Source organism: Dromiciops gliroides, chromosome 4, assembly GCF_019393635.1.
Source record: "Dromiciops gliroides isolate mDroGli1 chromosome 4, mDroGli1.pri, whole genome shotgun sequence".
NCBI classification, from domain to species: domain Eukaryota; kingdom Metazoa; phylum Chordata; class Mammalia; order Microbiotheria; family Microbiotheriidae; genus Dromiciops; species Dromiciops gliroides.
Window position 1 is genome coordinate 489,486,615 of NC_057864.1, and position 27,232 is coordinate 489,513,846.

Sequence of the window (27,232 nt, forward strand, 5' to 3'; positions counted from 1 at the left end):
AGAGAGAAGAGAAAGACTGTGAGCTGGGCCCTGAGGAAAGGAGAGTGTTCAGAGGGGGCAGAAAAGAGTTCCAGAATTTGAACTGAGGGGCAACTGTGAATCAAGTGACTCTCAAAGGAAAGCACTGAGTCGAGACTAATAGACCCCAGCTGACAGTACAGATGATATGCCATACAAACAGTCCCCTGCCACCAAGGAAGGAGTTTTCCTCAATTCTTTCTCAAGTCCAAATTTGGGGTCATTTTACATGCAGAAATTGAGTCTTGCTTTATTTTTGTTTCCACAAAAGTGTGTACCTTGGTCATTATTCTTACTTTGCTCTGCATTAGTGCATAGGAGTCTTCTCACATTTCTCTGAATTCTTCATATTCCCCTACATTATTGTTATTTTGTGGTTATTTTTGCTGGACTGAATTCATGCCTTGCTTAACTGGGGGGTGGTCTCAAGGATCTGCTTTGAGTCTGGGATGCTCTTGTTCAAGGTGGTGGATTAGACTAGGGATAAGAATGAAGATTGGACTTTGATTTCATTAATCTAGGCAATTGCCAGGTGAAGCACTGCAGGTCAGCACCATCTCAATAAGCTATAGTCTTGCAGAGTTGCTTAGTGCATTGAAGAGTGAAGGGACTTGGCCAGGGTCACCGAGCCTATATATGTCAGAAGCAAGATATGAATTCAGGTCTTCCTCATCCCAGGTCCCCATTTATTATTGGTGTAACGGATTGGCTGCCTCTCTGGTGGGCTAGATTAAAGTCAAAACCAACCCCCAAAACAAAGCCATGAGGCTTCCTCCAATGACAGAAAGCCTGCTGTGCAGGAAGGGCTCAGTTTTGGGGTTCTTCCAGCACGTGCACATTTAGTGACTGTTTATTTAGAATAAAAGGCCAACAGCAGAATTGAGGGTCGTCTGTTCTGGCATCCATCTGGCCTGTGGAGCAGACTCATGTCCCTGAGATCCATTCTAGGCTCTGGGTGGCCTCCCCCCTCACTCAGATAGAGCCGGCTCGTTAAGAAAGGGGCACTTTAAGAGAGAAATGCAAACGAAACATCCATTTGGAACATTTGTGGGGAAATGGGAAAGGGTTTGTCCCTGCCCATTTTAAGGAAGATCTCACAAGGGAGCAAAGCCGTGAGTGAAGAAGATCCATCCTGACCCAGAGCTAGCTTTCCCAGGACCAATCGCGCCATGGTGCTCAGAATTTAGGGTTGGTAGGAGAGAGAGAGACAGCGAGAGAGAGAGAGAGAGAGAGAGAGAGAGAGAGAGACAGAGACAGAGACAGAGACAGAGACAGAGACAGAGAGACAGAGAGAGAGATGGGGATGCATCCTTTGGTACCTGAAGGAAGGATGACAGAATGTGCTTGGCCCCAGACACTGGAAGTACTTCTGAACAGCCAAAGCCGTCTCCAGGTCCAGTGGACTGCCTGAAGAGGTGGCAGCTTCCCCTCGTTGGAAGTTTTCTGGCCGAGCCTGGATGCTCACCGGTCAGGAATGAGATAGTGGGGAGTCTTGTTCTGAGGCCCCTCCCAACTCTGTAACTCAATGTTTTGGTCTGGGCTATGTCGCCCCGTGGGCCTCAGTTTCCTTATTTATAAAATTACAGGATCAGGTTGTGCTGGTTCTCATCATCTGCAAATCTACAACAAGACCCCATTCAGAACAGGACTATTTTGCCATCGACTGAGCTAGAGCGTTCTGCATTTGAGGCCATGGTGTGGAGTAGGGTAAAGATCACTTCCACCATCTTGGTTTTTCTGAAGATCTGATGCCTCTGGGTGAGCTCTACCATCTGTGATGATGTCCCAGTGTGCAGGGGACACACGCCCTGGAGCAGGGAGCACCCTTAGAGACTATCCATTCCAATCCCTTCATTTGGCAGATGAGGAAAGGGGGTTGGGGGGGGGGGGTAGGTCAAGGCCCGGGGCAAACCTGGGAAGGCGGGGCTATGCTCCTGGGTCATGCACTTCTCAGCCTAAATGATGGCCCGTGCCCAGACTGTGGGCATTGGGCTTGGAACCAATCCATCTCCTGACTCCATATTGACCCATCCTGGGTGTGGGACCCTGGGTAAGTGCGCTCCTCTTTATGATGGAGGATGTTGTCCCATTCTGAGGTCCCACTTACAGACCCGGAATTTGAACTTGAGTCCCATGACTTACTCTCTCAAGACCTCCTCACCACTCAACCTCCCCTTGCTGGCTTTGCTCCATTTTTCTTTAGCCAATTGATGACAATCCTGTGTATATTTGTATGCATAAGATTGTAACTTCCTTGAGGGCAGGGAGTGTCTTTTGCCTTTTTATATTCCCCAGCCTTTGGCCGGTGAGTGGCACATAGTAGACACTTAAGACACTTGCACTGATTCCTGCTGCTATTTATTCTTTTTGGCTTGATTTGGGTTTAAAGAAGGCTTTCTGGAGCACACACTGAAGGGAATCGATTCCCATTTTCTTCCAACCAGATTATTTTAGATTACTACTCAGTCTAGAAGAAAGTGAATCATAAAACAAAGTGACCCCGGTCCGTTTCCATTTCCTCAGAGATGATGTCAGAAAAAGGGCCCGAGAGGGCTCAGCTTCCCCTGCCATTCAGAGGAAGGCCCCAGACGATGCCATCACCAGCCTCCCATGTGTTCTGCAGGGCCTGAGGACACAGACTCCAGAGTGGGCCAGTCCTGCTCTCAAGGGGCTTCCGTTCTGCTCACAATCACAGGCCGCTCTCCCGAAAAGTGAGACAACAAAAACCCCACAACCAAGAGGACGAAACAATGATGAACCCGCCGATCATCTGCTCTCTCTTCTTATAAACTCTTTAGGGAAATGACCTAAGCTCACCTCTCAAGCGTCTCCTTGTGAAACCCCAAACCCAACAGACTGTGAAAGGACCAAGCAGACGCCTCCTTTGCCCTCTCACAGCCAGACGCTGAATGGCTGCATTGGGAGGAATCTTAGGGATCCTCCAGCTCTCCTGCCCTCTCCATTTCACAGATAGTCGCTGAGAGCCAAAGAGGAGAAGTGGCAGCTTAAGGTCTCTGATATAATTGGGAGCACAGCTGGATCTGAACCCTGATCTCCAATCTAGCGCTCTCTGAATCATACTGTGCCATGTAAGATTCCACCGTGTCAGCCATTCAGCTCATGAAAACAGAATGCAGCCTTGGAAACTCACCGGACATGGGGTATAAGTGCCTACTATGTTGCAGTCAATTACATCAAGTGCATGAAAGAGCTCCTCGAGGGGAGGGACCGTCTTGCTTGTTTCTGTTTGTACCCTCAGTGGGCATACATACTGCAGTGAGCACTTAATACACGCTCTCATCTTTCTGTCAATCTACCAGTCTCTATGTCTGTCCGTCCGTCCATCCATCCATCCATCCAATCTCATCTATACTGGAAAAACAAAACAGATGAAGAATTCATATTGCCCAGTCCATGCTAGGGCAGGTAGACAGAGGGCATTCCACTGAGTTTACACATTTAAGTTACAGGAACAACCATGGAAGATGGGCAGAGAGAAAGGGTATCAACTGAATAGGTATAAGTGATCAAGCTGGATCAAATTTGGAAAACTGTAATACATTCAATGGTACCACACCGTCCACTGCTGCAGAAAGCTATCTCTAACACCAGGAAGTTGCTGGTGGTATGAAATGCATGGGAAATGATGGAAAACCACAATCTCATAAGAATCATAGACTTACAGCTAGAAGCCATTCTAGTTCAATACCCGCCACCCCATTTTACAGATGAAGAAACTGAGGCCCAGTGACGTATATTAGTAGAGCTAGAAGGTACCACGGTGGTCATCTGGTTCCCAGTTTATTAAACTGTGGGTCATGACCCCACATGGGGTCGCGTAACTGAATGTGGGAGCCATGAAAAATCTGGCAACAGCAAAAGCCTAAGAAGCTTTGTTATATACCTATGTACCCGGGGGCATGTAAACATTTCTTGGGTGAAAAGGGGTCAAGAGTGCAGAAGGTTTAAGAAGCCCTGCTCTGGTCCAACAGCTTCATTTTACAGATGAGGAAATGGAGACCCAGAAATGTCAAGTCAGTCAGTCAACAAGCACTTACTAAGGGCCCAGCATTTGCCAGGCACCAAAAAAGTGTTGGGGACACCAGGAGATCCCCAAACCAGCCCCTGCCCTCAGGAAGCTGACAATCCAAGGGGAGTAATCCATGACAAACTGGATGATTGACACAGGATAAATTGGATGGAAGGAAAGCGCCAGTGTCGAGGAAGACTGGGAAAGCTGGGCTGGTCATGAGACTTTCCCAAGCTCACTGAGGCAGGCGGCGGCAGACCAAGGATTCTGGTCTAGGTCCCTCAGACTCCCAATGCTACCAACCAGGGCCTGGGGTGGGGCTAAGGAGGTGGTGGCCGGCTGAAGATGGTGATTGGTGTGGGAAGTAGAGAGCACACGTGTGACCAGGAGAGAGGCACACGGCTCACCCAAGTGGTTCCTATGGATAGTAAGCACTGCTTCCCTGCAGACATTAGGGGGACCAGAGAAAGGTCTCCAGAGGCCAGGGTGGATACGGAGGAGTCCCAGGAAGATGAAGACAAGGGTCATGCTGAGTGGGAAGGTGTGATGTGCATGGACCAGGGCATGACCCCCACTGCTGAAATCTCAGATTCAGCCCAGATACCGAGGAAACCCAAATGGAGTCTTCTGGTATTGGCAAATGAACTCGAAATGGGCCTGTTTATTAACTTTGGAGAACTAAGCACATCTCTTCTGCACTGTAAAAACCCATCGTTACTTTCTAATGTGCAGACCCTGAATTAGCCTAGCAGCATCTCTCAATTAGACATGGACACAAATGATAAACCCTAATTTGCCTGTGGAAGCGATTAGTATGTCTTACATGGACAAGCTAAGTCTTTTTCTTTTCCTGGGCACGATTCTCTACATTATTTTTCCATCCTAGAAGGCAGAGACAGGCTTACATTCAGGAAGATCTGGGTTCAAATCTGAACTCTGACAGTTACTAGCTATGTGCCCCCAGACAAGGAAATGTTTTACGCTCTCTGAATCTCCTTGCAAAAAGTGTAGGATTCCTTGGACTCTAAGATTCTTTCCAGCTCTGCATCTATGATCCAATGATCTTAGGCTAATCACTTCTCTGCCTCAGTTTCCTCCTCTGTAAAACGAAAGGGCTGTGCTATCTAGTCCCTGATGCCTCTTCCATCTCTAAATCTCGGATCCCTTAGAATGCAGGCTTATGAGAGGGCACCTTAGAAATCACACAGTACACTCCCTCACCCCCACCTTTTTCCCCCTGACAAAGAGGACTCTGCCCCAGAGTGGTCGGGTGCCTTGCCCAAGGTCACACAGTGAATCAACAGCAGAAGTGGGAGGAGAAAAGAAGGCTCTTACACAGCCTTCCCATCCCAGGCTGCCGTGATGCCTTGTCCTCCAGCCGGTTGGTATGCTGAGTAGTAGCCGGGAAAGGGATTTGTAGCAAGGACGTGAGGGCAAACCTCTAATGAAAACTGTCATGGGATCTTTAATGAGAGGGAGGGTTGTCTGCAAGTCAAGAATCATGGACCTTCCATTCCTGGGTGAGCCAGGAACGTTCTTGCTGAGTGCAGCCGGTCTCTTAGGGCGAGCTGAGCACAAGGAATTAGCAGGAAGTTTTCCATGGAGCCGGGCCCGCTCCCTTCTGACAGTCAAAAGCAAACCACAGCACTTGGGTGGTATTGGGGCAAACTGATCAGCAAACCTGGGCCGGGGCCACGTAGCACTGGCATGGCTTGGGGTCCTCCCCCTGGCACACAGGGACCCCAGGCCCCATCAGCAAAACGCCCACTTGTGCAGAGGGGTTCAACGTGTTTATTGAGCCCTGCCTGGGGTGCCCAAAGGCTCCCATCAGTGCCAATGTGGGCCTTCCAACATCCCCTGGAGAATGGGCATTACCCGGTTATTCTTCTCACCCTCTCAAGCAGATGCGGAAAGTAGGCAGCCACTAGGACAATGAGGAGCAGAGAGCCTGCTTGGTGCAGTGGGGTGATGGTCAGGAAGAGTGGGGTTCAAGTTGTTCTGGCACCTCCTGACGGAGTGACCCTGAGCAAGTTACCTGAGCCTTCAGAGCCTCCAGACATTTAAGGCTTCACGTGGCAGAAAATGAGGCCATTTTCTCACAGGGGGTTCCTAAGCCAATGGAATCCCATAAGCCCCCTACCATTTAGAGTTTAGCTCAGGCTATGGCCCTCGTGCCTGTGACACATGAGCAATCACTCTTCCTTATTTACAGATGAAGAAAATGAAGCTCAGGGAACATAAGGGGCTTAGTCAAAGGTGCCCAAGCTAGGGCAGGTCAGAGGGGAGATTCGAACCCAGGTCTTCCTGAGATCGAGCCCATCATGGGCCATATGATGCTCCATGAGGTTGTGCTGGATGATAGAACCGAGCTCAGGGAAGCCCAAGGACTGTTTCTACCTTTCCAAATGAATCTATTGCATAAGTCTTCTGCAGAACCCATTTTAATCAGGTCTGACTTACTATTGGAAACCGTTCTCAGACTGCTCTAGGAGGACATCAATTCACTGACAATAAGCGTTCATTTGGATATGTTTGTCAAGTGCTTTACAATATCCTTGTGACATAGGGAACAGCAAGTGTGACCTGACCTGTTTTACAGATAAATAAGCCGAGGCTCAGGCAAGGTAAACGACTTGCCCAAGGTCACACGGCCAACACAGGTTTGGTTTAAGATTCAAATGATAGATAAAGCACTGGTCCTGGATTCAGGAGGACCTGGGTTCAAATCTGACCTCAGATACTTGACACTAGCTGTGTGACCCTGGGCAAGTCACTTAACCCCCATTGCCTTGTGCAAAAAAAAAAAAAAATCAAATGATAACAGTGATGGTTGTTTTTTTGTTTATAAAGCTGTTGCTCTCAGGTAGGGAACTTTCCCTTCTGTCTGACCACACACCCACACCCAGACCTACACTAATGTACACACACTCACATTCTCTCTTTCTCCTTCTGTCTCTGTCTCTGTCCTTTACTCTCTCAGTCTATGTCTCTTTCTCTCTGTCTCTCTCTCCTTCTCTCTCTGTTTTGGCTTTTGAAAGTTGGTTTTCTCTTATAAGGGCTTTGGAAGCCAGCCAGGGATGCCTGTTAGGAGGGAGAATTCTTCTCACAAGTAGCCCTGGCTTCTGTGGACAAAGAAAGCCTAGTCTGTAGTGACTGCGCATGATTTCAGAGTCGGGCTGTCGCATCTCTGAACTCAGCTCTTTCTAGAGCATCCAGATGAGCTCTTGTCCAGCTGCTGCTCCTGAGGGCAAAGGTTGGACCAGAGAGCCCATGAGGTTCCTTCTGGGTATGAGATTCTGTGATGGAGGGAGCACACTGGAGTGAGAAGGATTTGAAATCTGGAGCTGAATTCGAGAGGGATCCCAAAGCCCTTCTTACACACCATCTTTCCCTCCTTCCCCTGTCCTCTCTTCATTCCTTCTAAGTGTGTTTTGGTTTTTTTTTCGGGGCAATAGGGTTTAAGTGACTTGCCCAGGGTCACACAGCTAGTAAGTGTCAAGTGTCTGAGGCCGGATTTGAACTCAGGTACTCCTGAATCCAGGGCCGGTGCTCTATCCACTGCGCCACCTAGCTGCCCCTCTTCATTCCTTCTTTAAAAAACCAACAAATAAAATCTCTCTATTGACCTCCAGTAGGCGTCTTCCAGGGCAATGAGCCAGCAGGTGTCAGAGGTAGAGCTTACTCCCAGGCCACCCTTGGCTCAGGGCTGCCTTGGTCGGAGGCCTGGGAATACAAGGACGAAGACAGACACCGCCTGGGGTTTATGTTCTACTGGGGGAAGATAAAACACAAGAAGCTGGAAGCGGGGAAGGGAAGCACAGGTGAAGGTGCCCCCGTGAGGGGGCTGTCCAGGAAGTCTGGAGGGGAGTCAGGAACACAGCACGGAGCAGGAGGAAGACATAGCTGGCCCAGGGAATTCTCCTGCAGATGGAGGTCTTGGGAAGCACCTGCCAACGAGAGGGAGAAGGGTGGGGTGGGGGACTTCGGAGGAGGTGTCCAGGGAAGAGTGAGCTTCCAGAGTAGACAGGGTTCTGGGGCATGGCTGAGAGGTTCTGGGAGAGCGGGGACTAGAGCCTCCCAGGCCACGCCCACCATGCTTCTCCTGGAATAAAGTCCGTCATCCTCGTGCCTTTGATTTAGTCACATCATCCAGGTTACATCAAGGTCTGATGTGCCCAGTGGAAGCCAACAGTCAGGAGACTGACCCACGCTTCCCAAGGTGCCACCCTCGTGGGACACAATTCCCGAGGCACACAAGCTTTGGAGGTGGGCCCAAGCAAGCCGGGAAGGCTTCAGGCCTGGGCATCAGTCCCCGGGGTTGGGCCTACTGAGCCAGGAAAACACCTGCTATGGTACAAAGTGACAGGTAGAGAGTGTAAACTACTGGAGGCCAGGGATGGTTTTCACTTTCCCCGAGCACAGTGCGGGACAAATACTAAGTGCTTGATAAGTGCTGATTCAATGGAGCTAAATCCATTTGTCTCCAAAGCACAGTTCTTAGAGCATAGGAGTGGCTTCACACAAGCTCACTGGCGGCCCCTCGCCAATCAAGTGCTAGATCCCTGTTGTATAAGAACTGACGGATCCTGACCAACATTTTCAGCAATGGTGAGATTTCGTCACCTGGCTACAGAAAGCTGAATTTTGTTGGGAAATTATGCATTTTAAAAAAAGATCCTTTCCTTTCTCTGTGTGCTCCAGACTCTGGCCCTTTCAACAACAAGCAGGACTGTTTAATGCCATCCCAATTCGCCTGGAGGACTGTGGCTAGTGTGAGAAATGTGTCAGCCGGGGTTTCAAGGTTATCCTGTGAAGGCCGGGATGGGAACGGAGAGTTTAGGGGGAGCATCCTTTGATAGCAGCTTCACAACCAGATGAAAAACAGCTGCAGTCGGAATTGGTTTCAGAAGTTCCCCACCTACCATCATTACCTAAAGGAGAAAAAAATGCATCCCATCGGATTCGGGGAGTAGCGTGCCATTGCCGACAATGGGCAAGACGCGAGGAGTCAGGGAGACTAGGGCCCACACTCTTAACTCAAAGCCAAGCTGATCCTTCCCTGAGGCAGGAGCAAGTGATTCAATTCCCCTGACCTGGAGCTTCTAAGACTACTGGGGAACAAGCCACCATCGTTTTTTTTTTTTTTTTTTTCCTTTTACCCTCCCAATGCTCAGTTAAGACCATCATATTCTTGTGGCCTTCATGGTGGGTCCGGCTTTCTGGAGAGAAGCCTTGAAGAATTGTTCTCACTCCTTGATGAAGAACTGCTAAACCTGACAACTGGGAGGGACCTTGGTGGCCACCTCACCCAATGTGTTGGGGCAATAGCTCTATCTGGTCGCTGACTCTGTTACCACACTTGGGGTTTTCTCAGCGGAGGTACTGGAGTGGTCGGCACTTCCTTCTCCAGCTCGTTTGACAGATAAGGAAACTGAGGCAAACAGGGCGAAGTGACTTGCCCAGGGTCACACAGCTGCTAAGTGTCTGAGGTCAGATTTGAACTCAGGGAGGTGAGTCTTCCTGACTCGAGGCCTGGGCTCTCTGCATTATGCTGCCACCTAGCTGCCCCCATACTTATGAAGCACCTGCTATGTGCCGGGCACTGGGCTAAGCTCTGGAAGAGAGAAAAAAGCCAGCCCCTGCCCTCAAGGAGCTTACAATCTAATGGTTAATCACATGTTTCTATGAGCAGCCTTGTAGTTAAGTAGCTTCCTTTACTACATTAATCCTTAAAAGAAAACCCCAAACCCAAACACACTCTAAATGAGTGGAGAAACCACCCCCAAATATTTAGGTCTTCTCTGTCCTCCTTCATGGGCTCAAAGCATCCTAATAAATGGGGCTGAAGACAGCTGAGTGAGGGAAACCGTAACCCAGATGTTCTGGAAATCAGACAGGACTTAGGACGACACGCACTCACAGCTCAGGCGGAGCAGTCAAGAATCCATTTTAGCCGGGCACCAATTTCCAGCACGAGGGGAATCAATCCTTGTGCCCATGAACTCGGGCCTTGCTTCCCCCTTACACAAAATGCACAAAAGGATGCTTCCCTAGATAATAGCAGTGAAGGCCCCACAAACACTCGGTGCTAAGCTTGATCTCTGCAAGCCATGTTCTGATGCCGGGGGAGAACAATGGGTGCCCAGACATGAGTCGAGGGAAGGGAGGGGTTCCTACATTAATGAAGCCCCCGAAAAAAGTCCAAGATTTCTGTTCTCACTCATACAACTGTCATTGCGGCCAAGTGGATAAGGGGCTGGCCTCAGAATGGGCTCCCGGGCTGGGAGGGTCCCTGCTTCTGACACATCCCAGCTATGTGACATTGAACCTCTCATCCTTCTCAGGTTCTAGTCTAACACTAAGCTAGAGAAGAGTTGCTAACATGTCTGAGTGCAGGGAATCTTCATCCCAGGAGTTCTCTACCCTGATGAAATCAGAAGTGTGAGCCCCCACCCTGCTCCCCTTCCACCTGTCCCAGAGGGAGAACCCCTTGTTATCAGGACTTGTTGGGAGGCTCAAATGATGCAAAGGGCTCCTTAAACCTCAGTGATTATTATTTAGAAAGTGATTTTTTTTTTTCTGGTAAGGCCGATGGGGCCCATTTCCACTCTAGATTGCTTGGCCAAAAACAACCGAGATTAATCAGCTTGAAAATGTTTATCCTTCTCATGGTTTTCATTGGCCTTTCCCTGCTCTCCGGCGACTTATTTAAAGGATCTGAAAGGATAAGGAGGCTGGAGCCAGGATGGGGTCACGTCTGGGAGGGTGGATGACGTGAGGAGGTCGGCCCCGTGGTTCAGGCCCCCCAAAATGCTCAAACCTAGAACATTCTATTGAGTTAAAGCAAGTTCCTTGTTCAGGGTCACCTGTCAGGGTCCCAGGAAACTCTAAGACTCTGTGAAATAGCTGCTGACCTGCATGCGTGGAGGGAGTTATATAGATGGATATGCACGCCTGTGTTTTTTACACACACACATGTATGCAAGTATGTGAATGAAATCGCAGGGCTGGCACAACGGACACCAACGGCCACCCTGAGGAAAAGCACCAGAGTGACTGGAGAGCTGGGCTTGGGGACAGGGGGTCAGTCAGGAGCCCCTCTCAGTCGCATCTGTCAAATGAGAAGTTGGGGAGAGCTGGGAGGGGCTGTTCCCTCCTCTTTGCCTTGGAGGTTGGCACTAGGACAAAGAGGGTCACGGGATCAGACAGGGGTGAGCTTCGGCACCTCCTGGACTAGCGAGGGGCAGACTGGAGCCAGGGAGACACCCTTGGGGGCTTGGGACTGTCAGGGCCAGCGTGGGGTGGGGTGATCATGAGAGAGGAAGCACAGGGTAGATGCCAGAGACCCAGCTGAGCCCCAAACGTCCAAACACCAAACTTTGATGAAAGGATCAGGCCAACGTGCCTGGGCCAGACTGATGCTTCCTCCCGTCTTTCACTGGCCAGGGATCCTGGGCTCCCAGGGGAGCCTCCTCACACAGGTGATTGCACAGGGGAGAGGAAGGAATCTACCAATTAGGCCCAGGCTCCAATACTGAGTGGCTGCTGAGGCCTGCGGTAAAGGCCAATTAACTCTAAATCTTCTAGGGGCACTCAGGGAGGCTGAGAAGAGATCGATGAGCAGCCGAGTGTGGAGATGCTGCAACCTCCGGAACCTGATTAGCTCCTAAAAGCGTCTGTGTGTCTGTCTGCTCCCCATCCGGAGGAATCATACAGGGTAGGAGGACGCAGCCGGGGAGAGGGGGCTGTTCAGCTGCCCACCCCTCTTCTCCCCGGACGTTCCTGTCTCCTCGGCTCTATCTCTGCCTCTGCCCCAGCCCTTGTCTCTACCATCCATCTGACTCGTCTTGTAATCATTTATCCACACCATTGTCTTTGACGAGGGCGATCAGGGTAGCTGCACATTTATGTTTTTAGGCATCCGTATAAATATGGGCACAAATGTGTGTGTGTGTGTGTGTGTGTGTGTGTGTGTGTGTGTGTGTGTGAGAGAGAGAGAGAGAGAGAGAGAGAGAGAGAGAGAGAGAGAGAGAGCATATCCAGTGTCATCTATCCATGACTAGCATTGGGATCGTGGCCCTAGAGTTGGAAGGGACATCAGAGACCACCTAGTGCCACTCCCTCATTTTACTGAAACTGAGGCTCAGATAAGGGAAGGGACCCGCCCAAGGTCACAGAGGCAGAGTGCATAGAGCCTAATCGAGAGACCATCCCGTCCAACCTGCTCATTGTACAGGTGAGGAAAGTGAAACCCGGGAGATGACGTCACTTCACAGGACCGGAGATCCAGGCTCTTCGCCCTTTTAGGGTCAGTCCTGTGAACCAGGGACTTTTCCTCAGAATCATGTTTTCAGATGAATAAAATAAAACACATAGGGTTATAAAAGAGACCATTATATTGGGATCGCTAACACCCTCAGAGACCATTCAAGTCCAATTCTTTCATTTCACAGATGAGATGGAGAGATGCGTCCAGGGGCCTGCAGTCAGGACTCACACCCACTTCTCTCAGTTACCCAGGTCTGAGGTCTGCAAGTCACTTGTGATTCGTTCTTTGCTTTGCCTGAAAATTCAGCCCGTCACTAAGTCCTGACAATGTTGCTTTTACATTAACTGGAGTACGTGAGCCTTTCTTAACATCGGTTATAGGCCTAGAGTCAGGTGGTTTACGAGAGGCCATCTAGCCCGTTTTACAGATGAGGAAACTTGAGGCCCAGAAGGGGGAAGCGACTTGTCTGAAGTCACAGAGCGAGTGCCAAGAGTCTGGAGCTCACTTTTCCCAAGTCCCTCCTTTCCTAGGGCACGAAACCAGGGCCTAGGGGTATTTGCTGCTTTGTCTGAGGGGACATAAACCAAATAGGAAATTTTCCCCTTGGAGAATTTAGGAGAAAACCCAAAATACATAGTGTCAGAGCTGTCCTCTGATCCAAATCTCGTGCTCTTCAATGAGATTACATTTGCAGAGCACTTTACACACCCTATAAGGGTATGTGGATGCCAGCCCTTAGGCTCAGGCTTATTAATTATGATCACAGAGCAATATGGACCTTTGGTGTCAGGGGAGTGAGAAAAGCCCTTAGAATCTCTTTCTGTGGGGCCCCATGAGCCGGGAAATGCCTGAACAGATGAGAAAGAAAGAAAGAAATGATGCATGGGAAGAGTTCAGAGAAACACAGGAAGAGCTGCATGTACTGATGCAGCGACAGAAATGGAAGAAGCCAAACCCCAAGTAACTATGATGACCAACCTTGGTCCCAGAGAAGATATGATAGAAGTCCATTCCCTCATCTTGGTGGAGAAGTGGAGGATTATGGAGGGCGAGAGCGGTGTGCAATGTTGCAAACATTATCAGTCTTGGTCACTGTGTTTATTGTTTCTGTCTAACCATCTGACTTGATTATAATGTTGGGTTCAACACAATAACCATGATGTAAAGACAAGAATTTCCTTCCTTCTTTCTTTCTTCTCTCTCTCTCTCTCTCTAACTCCTTCCTTCTTTTTTCTCTCTCCCTTTTCCTTTCTTCCTTCTCTCCTCTTTTCTCTCTCCCCTTCCCTTCTTACTTTCCTTCCTTCCCTTTCTCCCTCTCTCTTCCCCACATCCTCCCCCCAAACACTCCCCCCCTTTTTAAAGGGAGAATAAGCTTGGAGTCAGGAGACATGATTTTGAATCATAGCTCTTGGTTAAGAGCTGTGTAACAATGGGCAAGCCATAATCTTTCTGAGGCTATGTCCTCATCTACAAAATGGGGGCAAACCTCCCTGGTGACCTCTCATGGGGTTGTTTTAAAGCAGATGGAGGTGAAGCCCTCTGCAAACTGAAACATATTTTTAAAATTTTGTCAGTTCATCCTGTTATATTTTTTTAAAGAGTTCAGCTCTCAGCTGTTTCATAATGGGCTGGATCTTCTGGAAATGGGCTTCTCTGCACTTGTAGACAGGCAGAGCCTAAAGAATTTCAAAGGTAAAAAGCCATTGCTTTGCCCTTCATCGTAGGACCACCTGGTACTGGGTGAGCAGATGCCTCATCTGCTTCCGGGATGGAGATCTTCCTTTGCCCGCCATTTCTGGGAGTGATCTTTAAGGCCCTGTTAATGGACTCATAATCTGTGCATTTTACTAACTGGCTGAATATTTATAGGGGAATATTTCTGAGCCCAGCACCCACTTCCCGTAAACCCGGGCATATTTAGAGATACGTTAATGAGGATGCTCCGTCATGAGACAGGCGCTAAGTGAGTTACGGCTCTCCCAGTTTGATTCAGTGTCTCCCCACTAAGAGAAGTTGATAAAACATCTTAAGTAAAATCTGAAGTCCCCTAGCAGCTGTTTGGTTTGCATAACCACAGATGTATAAGCTTTATTGGCAGTAAATGTCATCCTGGCACACAAACGGCATGCCTGGAAAACCCAAAGGCACATCGCAGCCTGTTATTGCTATCACCGAGGATCACAGTCCCTGACGAGACGTACAACCTGAAATGGGAAACGTCAACAGACGCTGGCCGCAGCAAGGGCTGGGGCATGCCCGCTGACAGGAATTCACTTGGAGTTGCAATTAGTGGCACCGTCATTTTCGGGTGCTCCTGCCAATTAATTAAGCCTGTCAAATCGAAAAAAACAGCAGTGTTCACATGATAATTTGTATCAGGAAAGACGAAACTAATACAGACAGAAATGAACATGGAATTCTCCCTCAGAGAACTCAGACACAAACCAAACTGGGGGAGGAAAGGAGTAAAAAAGAAAAGAGAAGTAAAAAGGATGGGGGGCTGATGGGGGGGGGTAGAGAGAGAAGAAAGTTAAACTGTCCTTGTTATAATTGTTAACTCTGATCGCTCAAGTAGAAGACGGGCTGATTAAAACTCCAAACGAGCCCCTAGCTTGCTGAAATCTCAAAGTCCGGAATGATAGAATCAGAGGAGTTTATTCATACCATTAAACCCCAGAGAACTTAATTGAAAGAAGAGCATAGCCCGGACCTTGACAAGCGGGAGGTCACAGTAATTGCTGCCGGACATATTTAACATTAAGATAATCAGGCCATTAATTACCCTTTGGATCATTAAATCAGCCAGTTGCAAAATGAAATTTCTGCCTCTATTACTCACTTGAGAGACCACAGGGGTGGCTTTTAATTTATCAGTGAGCTTGAGCTACAAAGGATCAGGCTGGGGGAGGGAAGAAAGGAGGGGGGGGGGGGTTTGCTTCAGCAGAGGCAGGGATATCAATCCGCCATGCTTGGTGATCGTGGCAAATTAACTAGGTAAGATAACCCTGGCTTGCAAAGGCAGGAGCGGAGGGTATGTAAATAGATGAGGGCAGACAGGGAGAGGAGAGCCTGCACACCACTTAGCAGGATAATAAAGGAAATCATCCTTGATTATCAGCGCTAATTTGGACACTGCCGGTAGCTTGTTATGCGTGTTCTGAGTAGCATTTAATTAATTCAATTGCTTGTTAATGAGGGAAGTGACATGTGGGGAGCAGATGCCACCCAATTGCAGATGGGTTCTGGTCAGCCCTTCAGAGCACAGTCCTTTTTTTTTTTTTTTTTGGATTCCCATCCATCCCTCTTCCCCTCCATGTCATCTTCCCACCTCCTTCTCTCCCCTTTATGTGGACCCCCGCCCCCAAAAAAGGAAAATAGTAAAACATGCCCAGTGCTGATGAACACTCAAATGAGACAAAAACACTGACCTCACCAGGCCAAGAACCGTTGAAAAATCATCAGATCTGACGATTCTGGGGCCAGAGAGGGACTGCTGTTCCCTCAGGCCATCCTCGTAAAAGTGCATCCTTATGCCAGGAATTTGAGATGAAGACGATTATGTAGCTCCCCCTCCCCATCTTATGATCAAACCGAACAAGACAAAGAAATGTGGAGGGGCTCTCATGGTTAACATCTCAGAGAGGCCGGCAGGAGGGATCCAATTATTTCTAGTTTGGATACATTTCCCCTTCGTCAATATCTCCAAGTGCATAAATAAGATGAAAGTTGGGCTGGGAAATCAAAAGAGGCCGAAGTCACACCATCAGGACAAACTTATTTCATCTGCAAGTCGGCTGCTGGTCTTCCTCACAGATTTTTGGTGCAAGGGGACTGAATCTTCCATTCTGGAGAGACTTTTTTTTTTTTAAATAGTTGGAGGAGAGGGGAGTATAGGCACTAGGGTGGATTTAAATAATGGAGAGAAAAACACTAAAAATGGAAAAGATGTTTGTTCTATGGACCAAGGAAGCCACATGGGGGTTCCCAGAAATCAGCCAAGTCATTTAACTTGTAAGTGGAATCAAAGAGATGAAGGAGCTTCTGCCCAAGGTCCAGAGCATCCTTTCACACAATTAGGAGGCAAGCACAGGTGGGTCTCGGCCAGCTCTCTTTGATTTTCTTTTTCTTATTTTTGCCTACAAGTCACCAGACTTGAGACTGCTAGGTAAATAAGGTGTCAAGCCCCATAGGAAAACCAATGTGGGTTTACATATGGGCTCCGTGCCTCTGGGCTGAGATGGAGAGGAAGAGGCAGGGCCAGCGTGCAGGGGAAGCTACACCAGAGGGCTCTGCTGGTCCTGAGGTCAGGAAGCAATTTCCACTGCTATATGGGTGTGGGAGCAGACTGAGTCCTGCCGGCTCCTCAAACAGCCTCAGTGATTTGCCCGTCACAAAGAGGGAAGGGGAGAAAGAAAGACCCAACTCAATTTACTGACAATTCATTCAGTGTCTCTGCCAGGTACCAGGCTCTGTGCTAGGGAAGGGGCTCACATCCACATGACATGGAACATTTCCGAACTGGGATGCTTCATTTGTGAGCATGCTTAAGATGTCGGGGCTGGTAAGACTTTGCATTTGTTGGAGTGCTTCTGGTTTATGAAAGCATTTTTGCAGTTTTGATCTGGGAGCTTTGGCAGGGCCAGTCCCCTTTGAAAGATGAGAAAACAGCGTGGTGGAGTGTAATGAAGATAGGCGTTAGCCTCAGATAACCCATTTGAATACCCTCTTGGCCACTGACTCCTTTCCCTTGCTGGGCTTCAGTTTCCTCAACTGAAAAATGAATGGGGTTGGGGGGCGGCTAGGTGGCGCAGTGGATAAAGCACCGGCCCTGGATTCAGGAGTACCTGAGTTCAAATCCGGCCTCAGACACTTACCAGCTCTGTGACCCTGGGCAAGTCACTTAACCCCCATTGCCCCGCAAAAAAAAAAAAAAAAACAAAAAACAAAACAAAACAAAAAAATGAATGGGGTTAAACTAGAGCATCTATTCTCAAGCTTTTTGGTCTCAGGACCCTTTTACATCCTTAAAAGTTATTAAGGGGGGCAACTAGGTGGCGCAGTAGATAAATCACTGGCCCTGGATTCAGGAAGACTTGAGTTCAAATGTGGCCTAAGACACTTGACACTCACTAGCTGTGTGACCCTGGCAAGTCACTTAACCCCCGTTGCCCCCCACAAAAAACAAAAAATAAAACAAAAACAACCTCCCCAAGGTTATTAAGTCTCCCCCACCCCCTACCTTGAGTTTTTTTTTTTTTAATTGGGTTATATCTATGGATACTGGCTGTATTGGAAAGGAAAACATCTTAGCATTATTATAAAATTAGTTTGGGGGGAGCAGCTGGTGGTGCAGTGGATAAAGCACCTGTCCTGGATTCAGGAGGACCTGAGTTCAAATCTGGCCTCAGACACTTGACACTTACTAGCTGTGTGATCCTGGGCAAGTCACTTAACTTAAAAATTAGTTGGGACCCCATGGAGCCCTTGAAGGGGTCTCTGGGACCCTACAATTTGAGAACCATTGGACCAAATGATCTCAAGGATTCCTTCCAGGGCTAACATTCTATGATGAGAAGATTCTAGCTGGGATATTTTTATTAGTCTTCATTAGTCTTCAGGGCTGGCAAGAACCTCAAGTCAAAAGTGCCAGGTCTGGAGTTTAGGGTCCAAGTGTGAGCTCAGCCCCAATGCTTATGAACTTATGAGTTGCCTTGGGTGGCTCACGTTCCCTCTCTGGGCCTGATTCTGGTCCTCTGTAAAGTGAGAGGGCTGAGCTTGATCAGATCACTCAACTAGCAATTATTAAGTGCCTGCTACATGCACACAGGACACAAAGACAAATGAAAGCATTTCTGTCCTCCCTCAAGGAGTTTCCACTCTAGGGAGGGACAACATATATAAATGTTTTTGTTGTTAAGTCATTTTTCGGTCATGCCCAACTCTCTGTGACTCCATTTGGGGTTTTCTTGGCAAAGATACTGGAATGGTTTGTTATTTCCTTCTCTAGCCCATTTTACAGGTGAGGAAACTGAGGCCAATAAGGTGAAGTGACTTTCCCAGGGTACCTAAGGCCAGATTTCAACTCACATGGATGAGTCTTCCTGACCCCAGGCCAGGCGCTCTATCCATTGCGCCACCTAACTGCCCCTGTACAAATGTAAGTATGTACAAATAAATACAATGACCTCGAAGGTGTGGTCCTTATTAGCTCTAACTTGGTGACCTGATCTCTGTGTTGACTTCTGTAAGGTGACAGCTAATGAAAGAGTGGAGACCCGAACCCAGCTCTCTGGATTCCGAGGCTCAAAACTCCTCCACCTAGGCCCTGCTGCTCAAGAATTTCTCCTTCCTCTCTGCTCTTGCTTGTTTAAGGCCAGTGTTTCCTGAGGCCGAAGATAGAAAATGCCTTTCTTCTTACCTCGAAAGTCCGGTCAATTCTGCCCACCACTGCTATCCACACACCACTTTAGCCTCGCCACCTTAAATCGATATTTTAAGTGTGTGCTTAAATGGTATCGATAGCAATTAGAGAGGAAAATTCTGATTTGGCTCCAGACCCTGTTAATTGTTGTAACATCGATCTATCCTAATTTGACTTCTCACTCCAAATTAAACTGACATTACAAAGGGAGGGATGGAGGGCATGGCCCCCCTCCCCCCAGACAATAAATTTCATATTGAATGCGATGAAAAGAGATGGCAGTTGTTACAAGATCCATGCCCAAAGATTTTCTCCCTCCCCCCCACCCCCCCTTCCTGGGAGTAATTAAAAGATGCTTTTCTTGACTAATGATTCCCCTGTTTCGAAATGGGAAGTCAATACTCCTTCAGCAGCAGTCAGCTTTAATTTGTCACAGCACTCTCCAAGTTGGGACGCCAGCGGCCGATAATCGCTGGAAGCAATTATAAGCTTTCTAAAGCTGACCTAATCAAGGACCATGCGGTCCACAGTCTGAAGGCGGGTCAGCTGTTCGGAACCCCCGGATGTTTAGCTTTCTCTTTGGGTTTGGACGGGACAGTCCTGATTCTGTTTGGGTTCTGGGGGTCTGGCTGGTCCCTTCGAGCCTTGTCTGCGCCCCGATTCAGACTCAATGGGCACCTCGTCTGAGACACAATTCTTAATGAGATGGAATGGGCGGGGTTCCCCGGGGGGACATCTGGGAAAGAGGGCAAGAGGCAGACCACAAACCGCGAAGTACCTTTTCAGTGCAGGCTTTAGTGCAATAATTAAATCGACTCACAGCTGCCTCTCCCAGCATTCTCAGACTCGAGCAAGCCCAGGGTCAAGGAAAAGAATTCTGTCCTGAAATCTGAGCCCAAGCTTTCTGGTGGATGCATCTTAATGAGACAAAGATCCAGGGGAGCTGATGAGTATCTTGCTAGATCTGAGCCTGTCCCGACAGAATTTGGGGCTTCATTCGTCTCCGTAGGCACAGTGACGTTGCACTGGCTTTTACAGTGGTCTCATCTCTAGTCTCTCCTCCTGTTGACCGATCCTTGACCCCACTGCCCGACTGTCCTTCTTATCCCTCAGGCATGACCAAGTATCTTCAGTGGCTCCCCATTAGCGACAAAGGAGGGCTCCCATTTTCCAGATTTATCTCTTCCCAAAACATCCACTAGGCTCCAGACAGACCAGTCAGTTCCCAGAAGAGCTGCCAGTCTACAGTGGTGAAGGGATGTCCCACGCCAACAGTCACCAACATTTTAAAAATCCTAGGTGGGCCCAGTCATCAGGATGTCCAAATGCCACAGTGGCTGTGATCTCCACATGGGTCATCTTGACAGCAAGCCCCCCGCGTCTCCCTGTCCTTCCCTTATTTCTGCCCTCCCAAGAGCAGGTCACAAGGTGTGTTGTCCTGAACAGATCCAGCTATTCCCACAAAACAACCTCCTCACTGTGTCTACAGCCGAACCAGCTGGTACCACAAATTCATTTTCTCATGCAGACGAAGCCCTGTCTGCCCTGTCTGGTTGTGTGATCCCTGATGCAGTCACCAGGAGATGCCACTTTCTTCTCCCTCGTGGGAGATATGGCCAGGGCTTGCCACATAGCTAGATGCAAAATCTGGCCATCAACCAACAAACCAGGGGAACTGAGTGGCTCGAGCGGATTTCCATCCCCTGTCCCCCATATCACCTTATGGCAGCATGTTCTCCCTTTGTCTCCCCCCCATCCAAAATAGTGGCCTTGAAAGGAAACATAATTCTCTTTGTCCCTGCTGCCTGTGGCTTAGGGCCCCCAACTCCCAGCGCTTCCCTGTTGGAAGTGTCCGTGGGAAGGGGACAACATTTAAGGAAAAACCAGAGGGTTCAAACGCATTGAAACTGCCCATCTCACAGCAATCCTGAAGTAGCATCTTTTAGAAGCATCCTGTCTTTATGACCAATTCCACTCGAGAAGGGTTTATCATAGTCAGTCATTAATGAAAAGGAAGAAATGGAATGAGTGGCTTAAAAACAAAGCCTGCTCTCATACTCGATAATAATCAGTCCTGAAGAGGATTTATCACATGCCAAGCTAGAGCTGCTTGATTAAATGTACAATTGATTAAATAAAACATTTTGCAGCTATAAATTCATTTATTCTCGAAAAGAAACCGAAGAGATGACGGGGAGGATGAGACGTTAAAGTAACAAGTCAGGAATTAATTGAGTCACATAAAAGGCTCACAAATGTTGCCCACTCAAAACCTAGGCTGCATTTCACTAACATATTCAGGATTTGGAGGACAGACTATGTAAAATAAGGGGTGAGAGCCACCCCCCCCCCCGCCCCATCTTAAACACAGAATCTGAAAAATGAAGGCGTTAGGACCTCTACAGGAGGCCGATTTTCCAGCACCTAATCCCAGGATTATCTTACCAGCCTTCAGGCGGAAGTCCCCAAGGTCTTCAGGGAAGCAGATTCCAATTACCTGGTGTCCCTCCGGGCCCCCCAAATAAGTAGCGGCTGTCAGTCTCCCAGCACAGCTTACCTGGTGGAGTCCAGCGAGGGCTTCATGTGTCCTTGGCAGCTCTCTTCCCAGACACTGTTGGCCAGCTCGTTCCCAATGGAGGACATGACCTTGATGAGTTCAATGGGCCAGTCATCGAGGTCTAGCGACCGGACACGGGAAAGGTGCGTGCCGAGATTCCGGTGTATCCCTGAGCATTCGATGCACATGAGAGCACCCAAGTTCAGGCTGGCCCAGTTTGGGTCTGTACAATGACACAGAGATCACAGGCATCAATAAAACACTGGTCTCATGTTCTCTTAGGCAAGTCTAGAGTCAAGAGGGATAGAAACCCATTTGGTAAGGCTGCCAAGAGCTAGCACTTATCGGAGGTTCTAACTATAAGGTGACTGGAAAACCGTGGGGGCAAGGACTATGCCGTCCCCAGGGCTTGGCACCAAGCAGGTGCTTCCTGGTCAATAAGCTCCCCAGGAGGGACGGCTTCATTGACTGTATTTGTATTGCCAGGATCTAGCCAGGTACACAGTAGGCACTTACAAATGCTTATTGATGGACTGGTAAATCCTAAGTTCCCTCTCCTTCCTTTGGACGATCAGAGGTCCAAAATGTGGCAGATCCGCAGTGATCTGAGATCACTGTAAAGGAAGCCAGATTTCCTAACTCTTGTACCTCAAATCCTTCCATGAGTCAGTCAGGGCCCTTATTTTGTGCCAGGCATGGGGCCAGGCCCTAGAACTACAAAGACACAAAACCAAGCAGTCCCTGCCCCCCTGTGAACTTGTATTCTCCTGGAGGAGACAACATGTACATATATATATACATGCACAAAAAACAGGAAATGAATGGGGGTGGGGGTTAGAGGAGGGGACTAGCAGCTGGGGTGGGAGAAAAGTTCATGGACAAGGTGGTCCTTGGGCTGAGCCTCGAAGGAAACCCAGGATTTAGGAAGACAGCCTGAGGCTCAGAGAGATTCACCGACTTGTTTGGGTGGGGTGCACCGGGACCTAGAAGGGGGTGGGAATGGGACTTCCTAGAGCAGCAGCTGAAAGACCTGAGGATGCCCCAGAGATGGGATGGCTTGGAGGGGATGGGGAGAAACATGCTGGCTGCCTTTAAGTCTCTGAAGGGCTGTGACGGGAGGAGAGGGCTGAGCCTTGCTCTGCTCGGCCCAGAGGGCAGCAGATTCCAGAGGGGGATTTGTCCGACGCCAGGCTCATTAGACCGTATTTGAGGAGCACCAGGCAGGTAGGGCAGAGAGGCAGACCTCAGCTCCTCGAAAGGGAACCCTGCCACCCTATAGCTGGTGGCTGGTCCAGTGGAGAATGGGAGGCTTTGGAAGTGGCCACAGGCCACTGTGGGTCAGTACAGGCCCTTCTAGCTCACAGACTGTTTATAAGAAATTACATGTTAATGATAAAGGGCAGCTAGGTGGTTCAAGCCCTGGAGGTGTCTATACAAAGGCACAGACACAGGAGAAAGCAGGGTGTGGATGGGGACCATGGGTGTCCAGTCAGGCACACAGGCGACGATGGGACAGCTCAGTTGTGTGTGATGGCGGATGTGTTATGGAATAGGACGGTGAAGCTGGACGGCTCCTAATGCCGGGTTCAGAGGCCTGTATTCTAGTCAATAGGTGATGAAGGTGCCTAGAGGCAGGACTCGATGGACTAGTCTGGGGGAGAAGTGGTGGCGGTGTTCACAGTGCGAGTGGATGTGTGGGATGTTGTGGAGGTGGACGGATGGCCTGGGCCCACTCTAGGAACGTGGAGACAGCCCCACCAGACCTGGGGATGTGAGAAGGAAACGTGGGCAGTGAGGGAGGGCCAGGACTCCCACCTAGCTATAGGGATAAGGAAAGGCCTCTTGTATCCAGAAGAGGCAATAATGTTAAAGGAATCAAGTAAAGATTTGTGGTTTTTAAAGCCAGTTTCCAAAAAACAATGCCAGAGGGCCAACATTAATAATGACCTTGAGGCCCAGTCACAGTTGCAGTACTTTCTGAGGCATTAAAGACTCTATTATATTTAGTAATGAGCGTATTTCTTTTTTAGTCCAGACTTGTGCCTTTGTCAATGGGAAACTCCCACTGGGGGCTCCTTCTACACGCCTGCCCTAATGTGAGCTCACTGAGGGCGGTGCTTAGCATCGGTACCGATATTGTACCCATGTTGCAGATGAAACATCTGAGGCAGAGTGGTCCCAGAGAGCTGCTGAGAGCCCTAAGAAGTCAGGGGACTTGTCCAGGGTCACACAGTCACTTTGTGTCACAGACTTCAAAGTGCAGGCTGCCTGGATTCTGAGGCCAGCTCTGTGTCCACTCTGCCATGATGCCTCTCACATCGAGGACATCAGAACAAAATGAAAAGTTGCATCAGATCTCTTGGAGGACTGATCATTGCTTAGGGTGATGCTCAGGACAACTCGCTATGAACCATTTACAGGATCAGACACAATGGCCCGTCCACCCCCATGCCAGCCTCCGGAGCCATCAAAAGCCAAGTGCAGAAAACAACCACACGTACTTTGAGCCTCACAGTCCACACACTGTGAATTCCCTCGGATGTTCCGTATCGACTGCAGGGCCATCGCCTCGTTCTGGCTCGTCAGGCGGGACTGGCGGCATCAAAAGAAACAGACATGGCATCAAAAGGGGAGTCAATTCACAGGATTCAACTTTCCACTCCCCACTAACGCTGACCCAATGGTATAGATACGAGTGTTCTCCTAGGTCCCCCCAGCCTGGGGAAGATGCCCATAACACACTGGTGACTTCTGGGACAAGACAAATGAAAGCCATGTGCTGAAAAGGCACCAAGGAATACGGGGCCATGGTGGGGCCACCTGTGAGTGCAATAGAGGCTAACCACAAAGAGGAGCAACGTCCTTCACCAATGTCCTTTGGTGCTGTATTTGTTTTTAATACCACTGCATGCCCATCTGGGCAGATTGAAGACTGGGCCCAGGTCAGAAGCTTAATCAGGGGCAGCAGCCAGAGTTACTCTGAGATGTCATTCCTTGGAGACCCACTCCTCATTTGAAGGGGAATGGAGCCGTTATGGTAACAAACTCCCGAACAACCATTATAAATGGGGGTTAGGTGGGGAGAGAGAGGGTTTGGGGAGGGGTTCCTGAAACAAGACTTAACATGGGAATTCACCAAATTGATTCTAGTTGACGCTTCAGGAGAACCTCAGATTTTCATGTGCAAGGGCTGCTGTCCCCTCTTTAAATGGTTTATCCCATCTGCAGCTGTCCGTGTCTCATTTGTATGGAAAATGGGGATGCTTTCCCTTTCTGGATCTAACGTGCCAGGTCACTAAGCATTTAATCTTCACGGTCAAGTTTCCACATAGGAGACAGGACTGTATCAGGACCACGGCACCTCTCACTCATGCACAGACAGCTGAAGTGCATGGGATCACTGATTGAGAATTGTTCGGGGGCGGGGGGGGGGGGGAGACGACTTAGAGGTCACCTAGTCTGATCTCATGTCAAAGATGAGGAAACTAAGGCCCACTGAGCAAAGGTGACTCACCCACAGTCATACTGATGGTGTTAGAACCAGGCTTTGAAGCTGGCATTCTGACTGCCAATCTAGGACTTTTCCCATTGGATTATGCCAAGAATTCAGGTCAAGGATGTGTTTTCCCTCTTCTGGTGCCATTAGTGTTTTCTCTCCTTGGGTTATGACTTTGGGCATATTACAACTTGCAATCCTACCCCAAGATACAATAATACAAATGGCAGCTCCCAACTATTTTTTGGTTTCTATTCTTTGGCAAAACTTCTTATAGCTCATATTTAATATGAAAGAAAACAAGAATTCTAGAATTTAACATGCACATGTATATAAGAAATAAGAAACTGATTATTTTCATCAACAGAGCACAGTTATTTAATATTCTCCATATTCCTTTGATAAGCTACTTGAAACCTTGGGTGGAACATATACCACAGTTGGAAAGCCATGATCTATGGGGGTGGGGGGGAGTGCTTCTTTTAATCCAGGTTAGTAACTGAGCACACTTTCCCCCTCTCCCAGAGCAATTGCAAGCCAGACAACCAACCCACTTAGTGAGAGAGCCATTCACTGGCTTCAGAGTGAGGGGCAATGATATCCATCAATGATGTCCTCATGCAATGGGGAATTTAGAGGCATATAGCTTGAGTCTGAGCTGGCCTGTTCCACCAAGGTTAAGCCTTCATAATGTGGCTTCTTGATTTGGTTGGAAGCACTGGGAATTTCCATGACTCCAGTCAAGGGCATCAAGTACAAACATACCCCGCCCTCCCCCCAACCTTCCAGGAGTGTGGACAAATGAAGATTGACTGAATTTGCATTTTGGGCTCCTTTTCATGATTTCCTACATGTGTGAAGTAAAGGCAAATCACAGAAATAAAGGGCAGGGCAGCTGGGTGGCACAGTGGATAAAGCACTGGCCCTGGATTCAGGTGTATCTGAGTTCAAATTCGGCTTCAGACACTTGACACTTACTAGCTGTGTGACCCTGGGCAAGTCACTTAACCCTTGAAGAAGAAGGAGGAGGAGGAGGAGGAGGAGGAAAGGGCAGTGATTTTATCCACCTTGAAAAAAAAAATGGCTTCCCACGCCTTGCATCTAGCTGGTGCTTCATATATGTTTCCTGAATGAATCAATGACCCAATTCCCTGTGCCCTCTGCTTGACAGTGTTCTTGGGTTTTCTCAAATCATTGTGTTTATGACTCCGTGTATGCGTTGTATCCCTTTGGTGATAAGCTAGGGCCGCCACCAATGCGCGCTGAATGAATAAATGTGTGAATCTCCAGACGCCTGTGGGGGGGAAAATGAGCCAGTTGTTGCAGGAGTGCTTAGCCCCATGTCTGGCACATAGTAGGCATCATAAAAATGCTCTCCCCTTTCTCCTTTCACTTTCCCCCCCTCCCTTCCTTTTTGGTAAGAGCTCTTACTTCCTATCTGTATTTACCTATATGTTTACATAACCTCAGGAGAATGTAACCCCTTGAGGGCAGGAGCTGCTTTTTCAAGTGCTTTTTTTTGGGGGGGGGGTGTCTACTGTCCATGGCACACAGTAGGCACTTTACAATGTGTCTTTGCTTGGTCAGGATTGCAGTTTCCCATCTACTGACCTCACTGTGACTCTTACAGGGCCAGTAAGAGTGAGGGGTGCCACTAAACGGATGGTTTAGTGCTTTCTATCTGATAATATGTGGCCCTTCCTGAGTGAGGGCATGTGGGTGAGACTGCCTCCCCTTTTTGCTGGGTGGATTCTACCTAAAACAGACAAATGGTGAGTTGGTTTGGAGAGAGAAGCAGGCAAGGGGGTTGTTTATTTACCATTAACAGCCAAGCCCTCGTGGCTGGGGTTCTTTGAGACAGGACTATTGAAAATGGACAATTTCCGGGAGGGAAGGAGAAAACCCAACAGGGGGGGACCACGATTCTATCCCTGACTCCCCGGGACTGATTCTGGAGGCATGAATATTTTTTTAAGGCTCACGATTACTCATTAGCGTCTGGTCCCGAAAGAATCATTGGGCCTCGCCAACCCCATGGACTTTTTTCTGCCCCTTTGTTTTACGGTGGGCTTTGAATCTAGTAGGCAGCACACTGTGGGTCTTACCTTGTTCTTGCTGCTCTCACAAGACTGTAAACTGGCCAGGATCTGACTCTCGATGGCGTGGACCCACGCGTCCCGCTCTTCATATGTGGCGGCTTCAAAGTGCCATGTCTGGCCGGTGAGGGACACAATGATAAACTCAAAGTTTTCTTCTTGTTCTGAAACACAGAGTGGAGGGGATGAAGAGATCAGCTTTCCTGTGCCCACAGCCCCCGCTGCCAGGCCTCTGTCATCAAAGTGACTCCAACTTCAAGGCGGGCCGCGGGGGAGTCAGGCAAAACACAAGACTGGACAACTACGGCCGCTGAGATCTGAACCCAAACACCCACACACACTCAG

The 27,232-nt window shown here is 48.8% G+C and overlaps 1 protein-coding gene across 8 annotated transcripts in view; it reads right to left on the reverse strand.

Annotated features, from left to right (window-relative positions):
* Nucleotides 1–27,232, reverse strand: part of AGAP1 (ArfGAP with GTPase domain, ankyrin repeat and PH domain 1) — a 666,750-nt gene that overhangs the window by 43,792 nt on the left and 595,726 nt on the right. For all 8 annotated transcript variants that reach the window (XM_044001114.1, XM_044001113.1, XM_044001112.1 and 5 more), the window contains 3 exons: nt 26,897–27,051; nt 23,797–23,887; nt 21,296–21,518 (listed from right to left, as the gene is read on the reverse strand). In XM_044001114.1, coding sequence (XP_043857049.1) covers nt 21,296–21,518; nt 23,797–23,887; nt 26,897–27,051 — 469 coding nt within the window. The remainder of the gene's footprint in view (nt 1–21,295; nt 21,519–23,796; nt 23,888–26,896; nt 27,052–27,232) is intronic.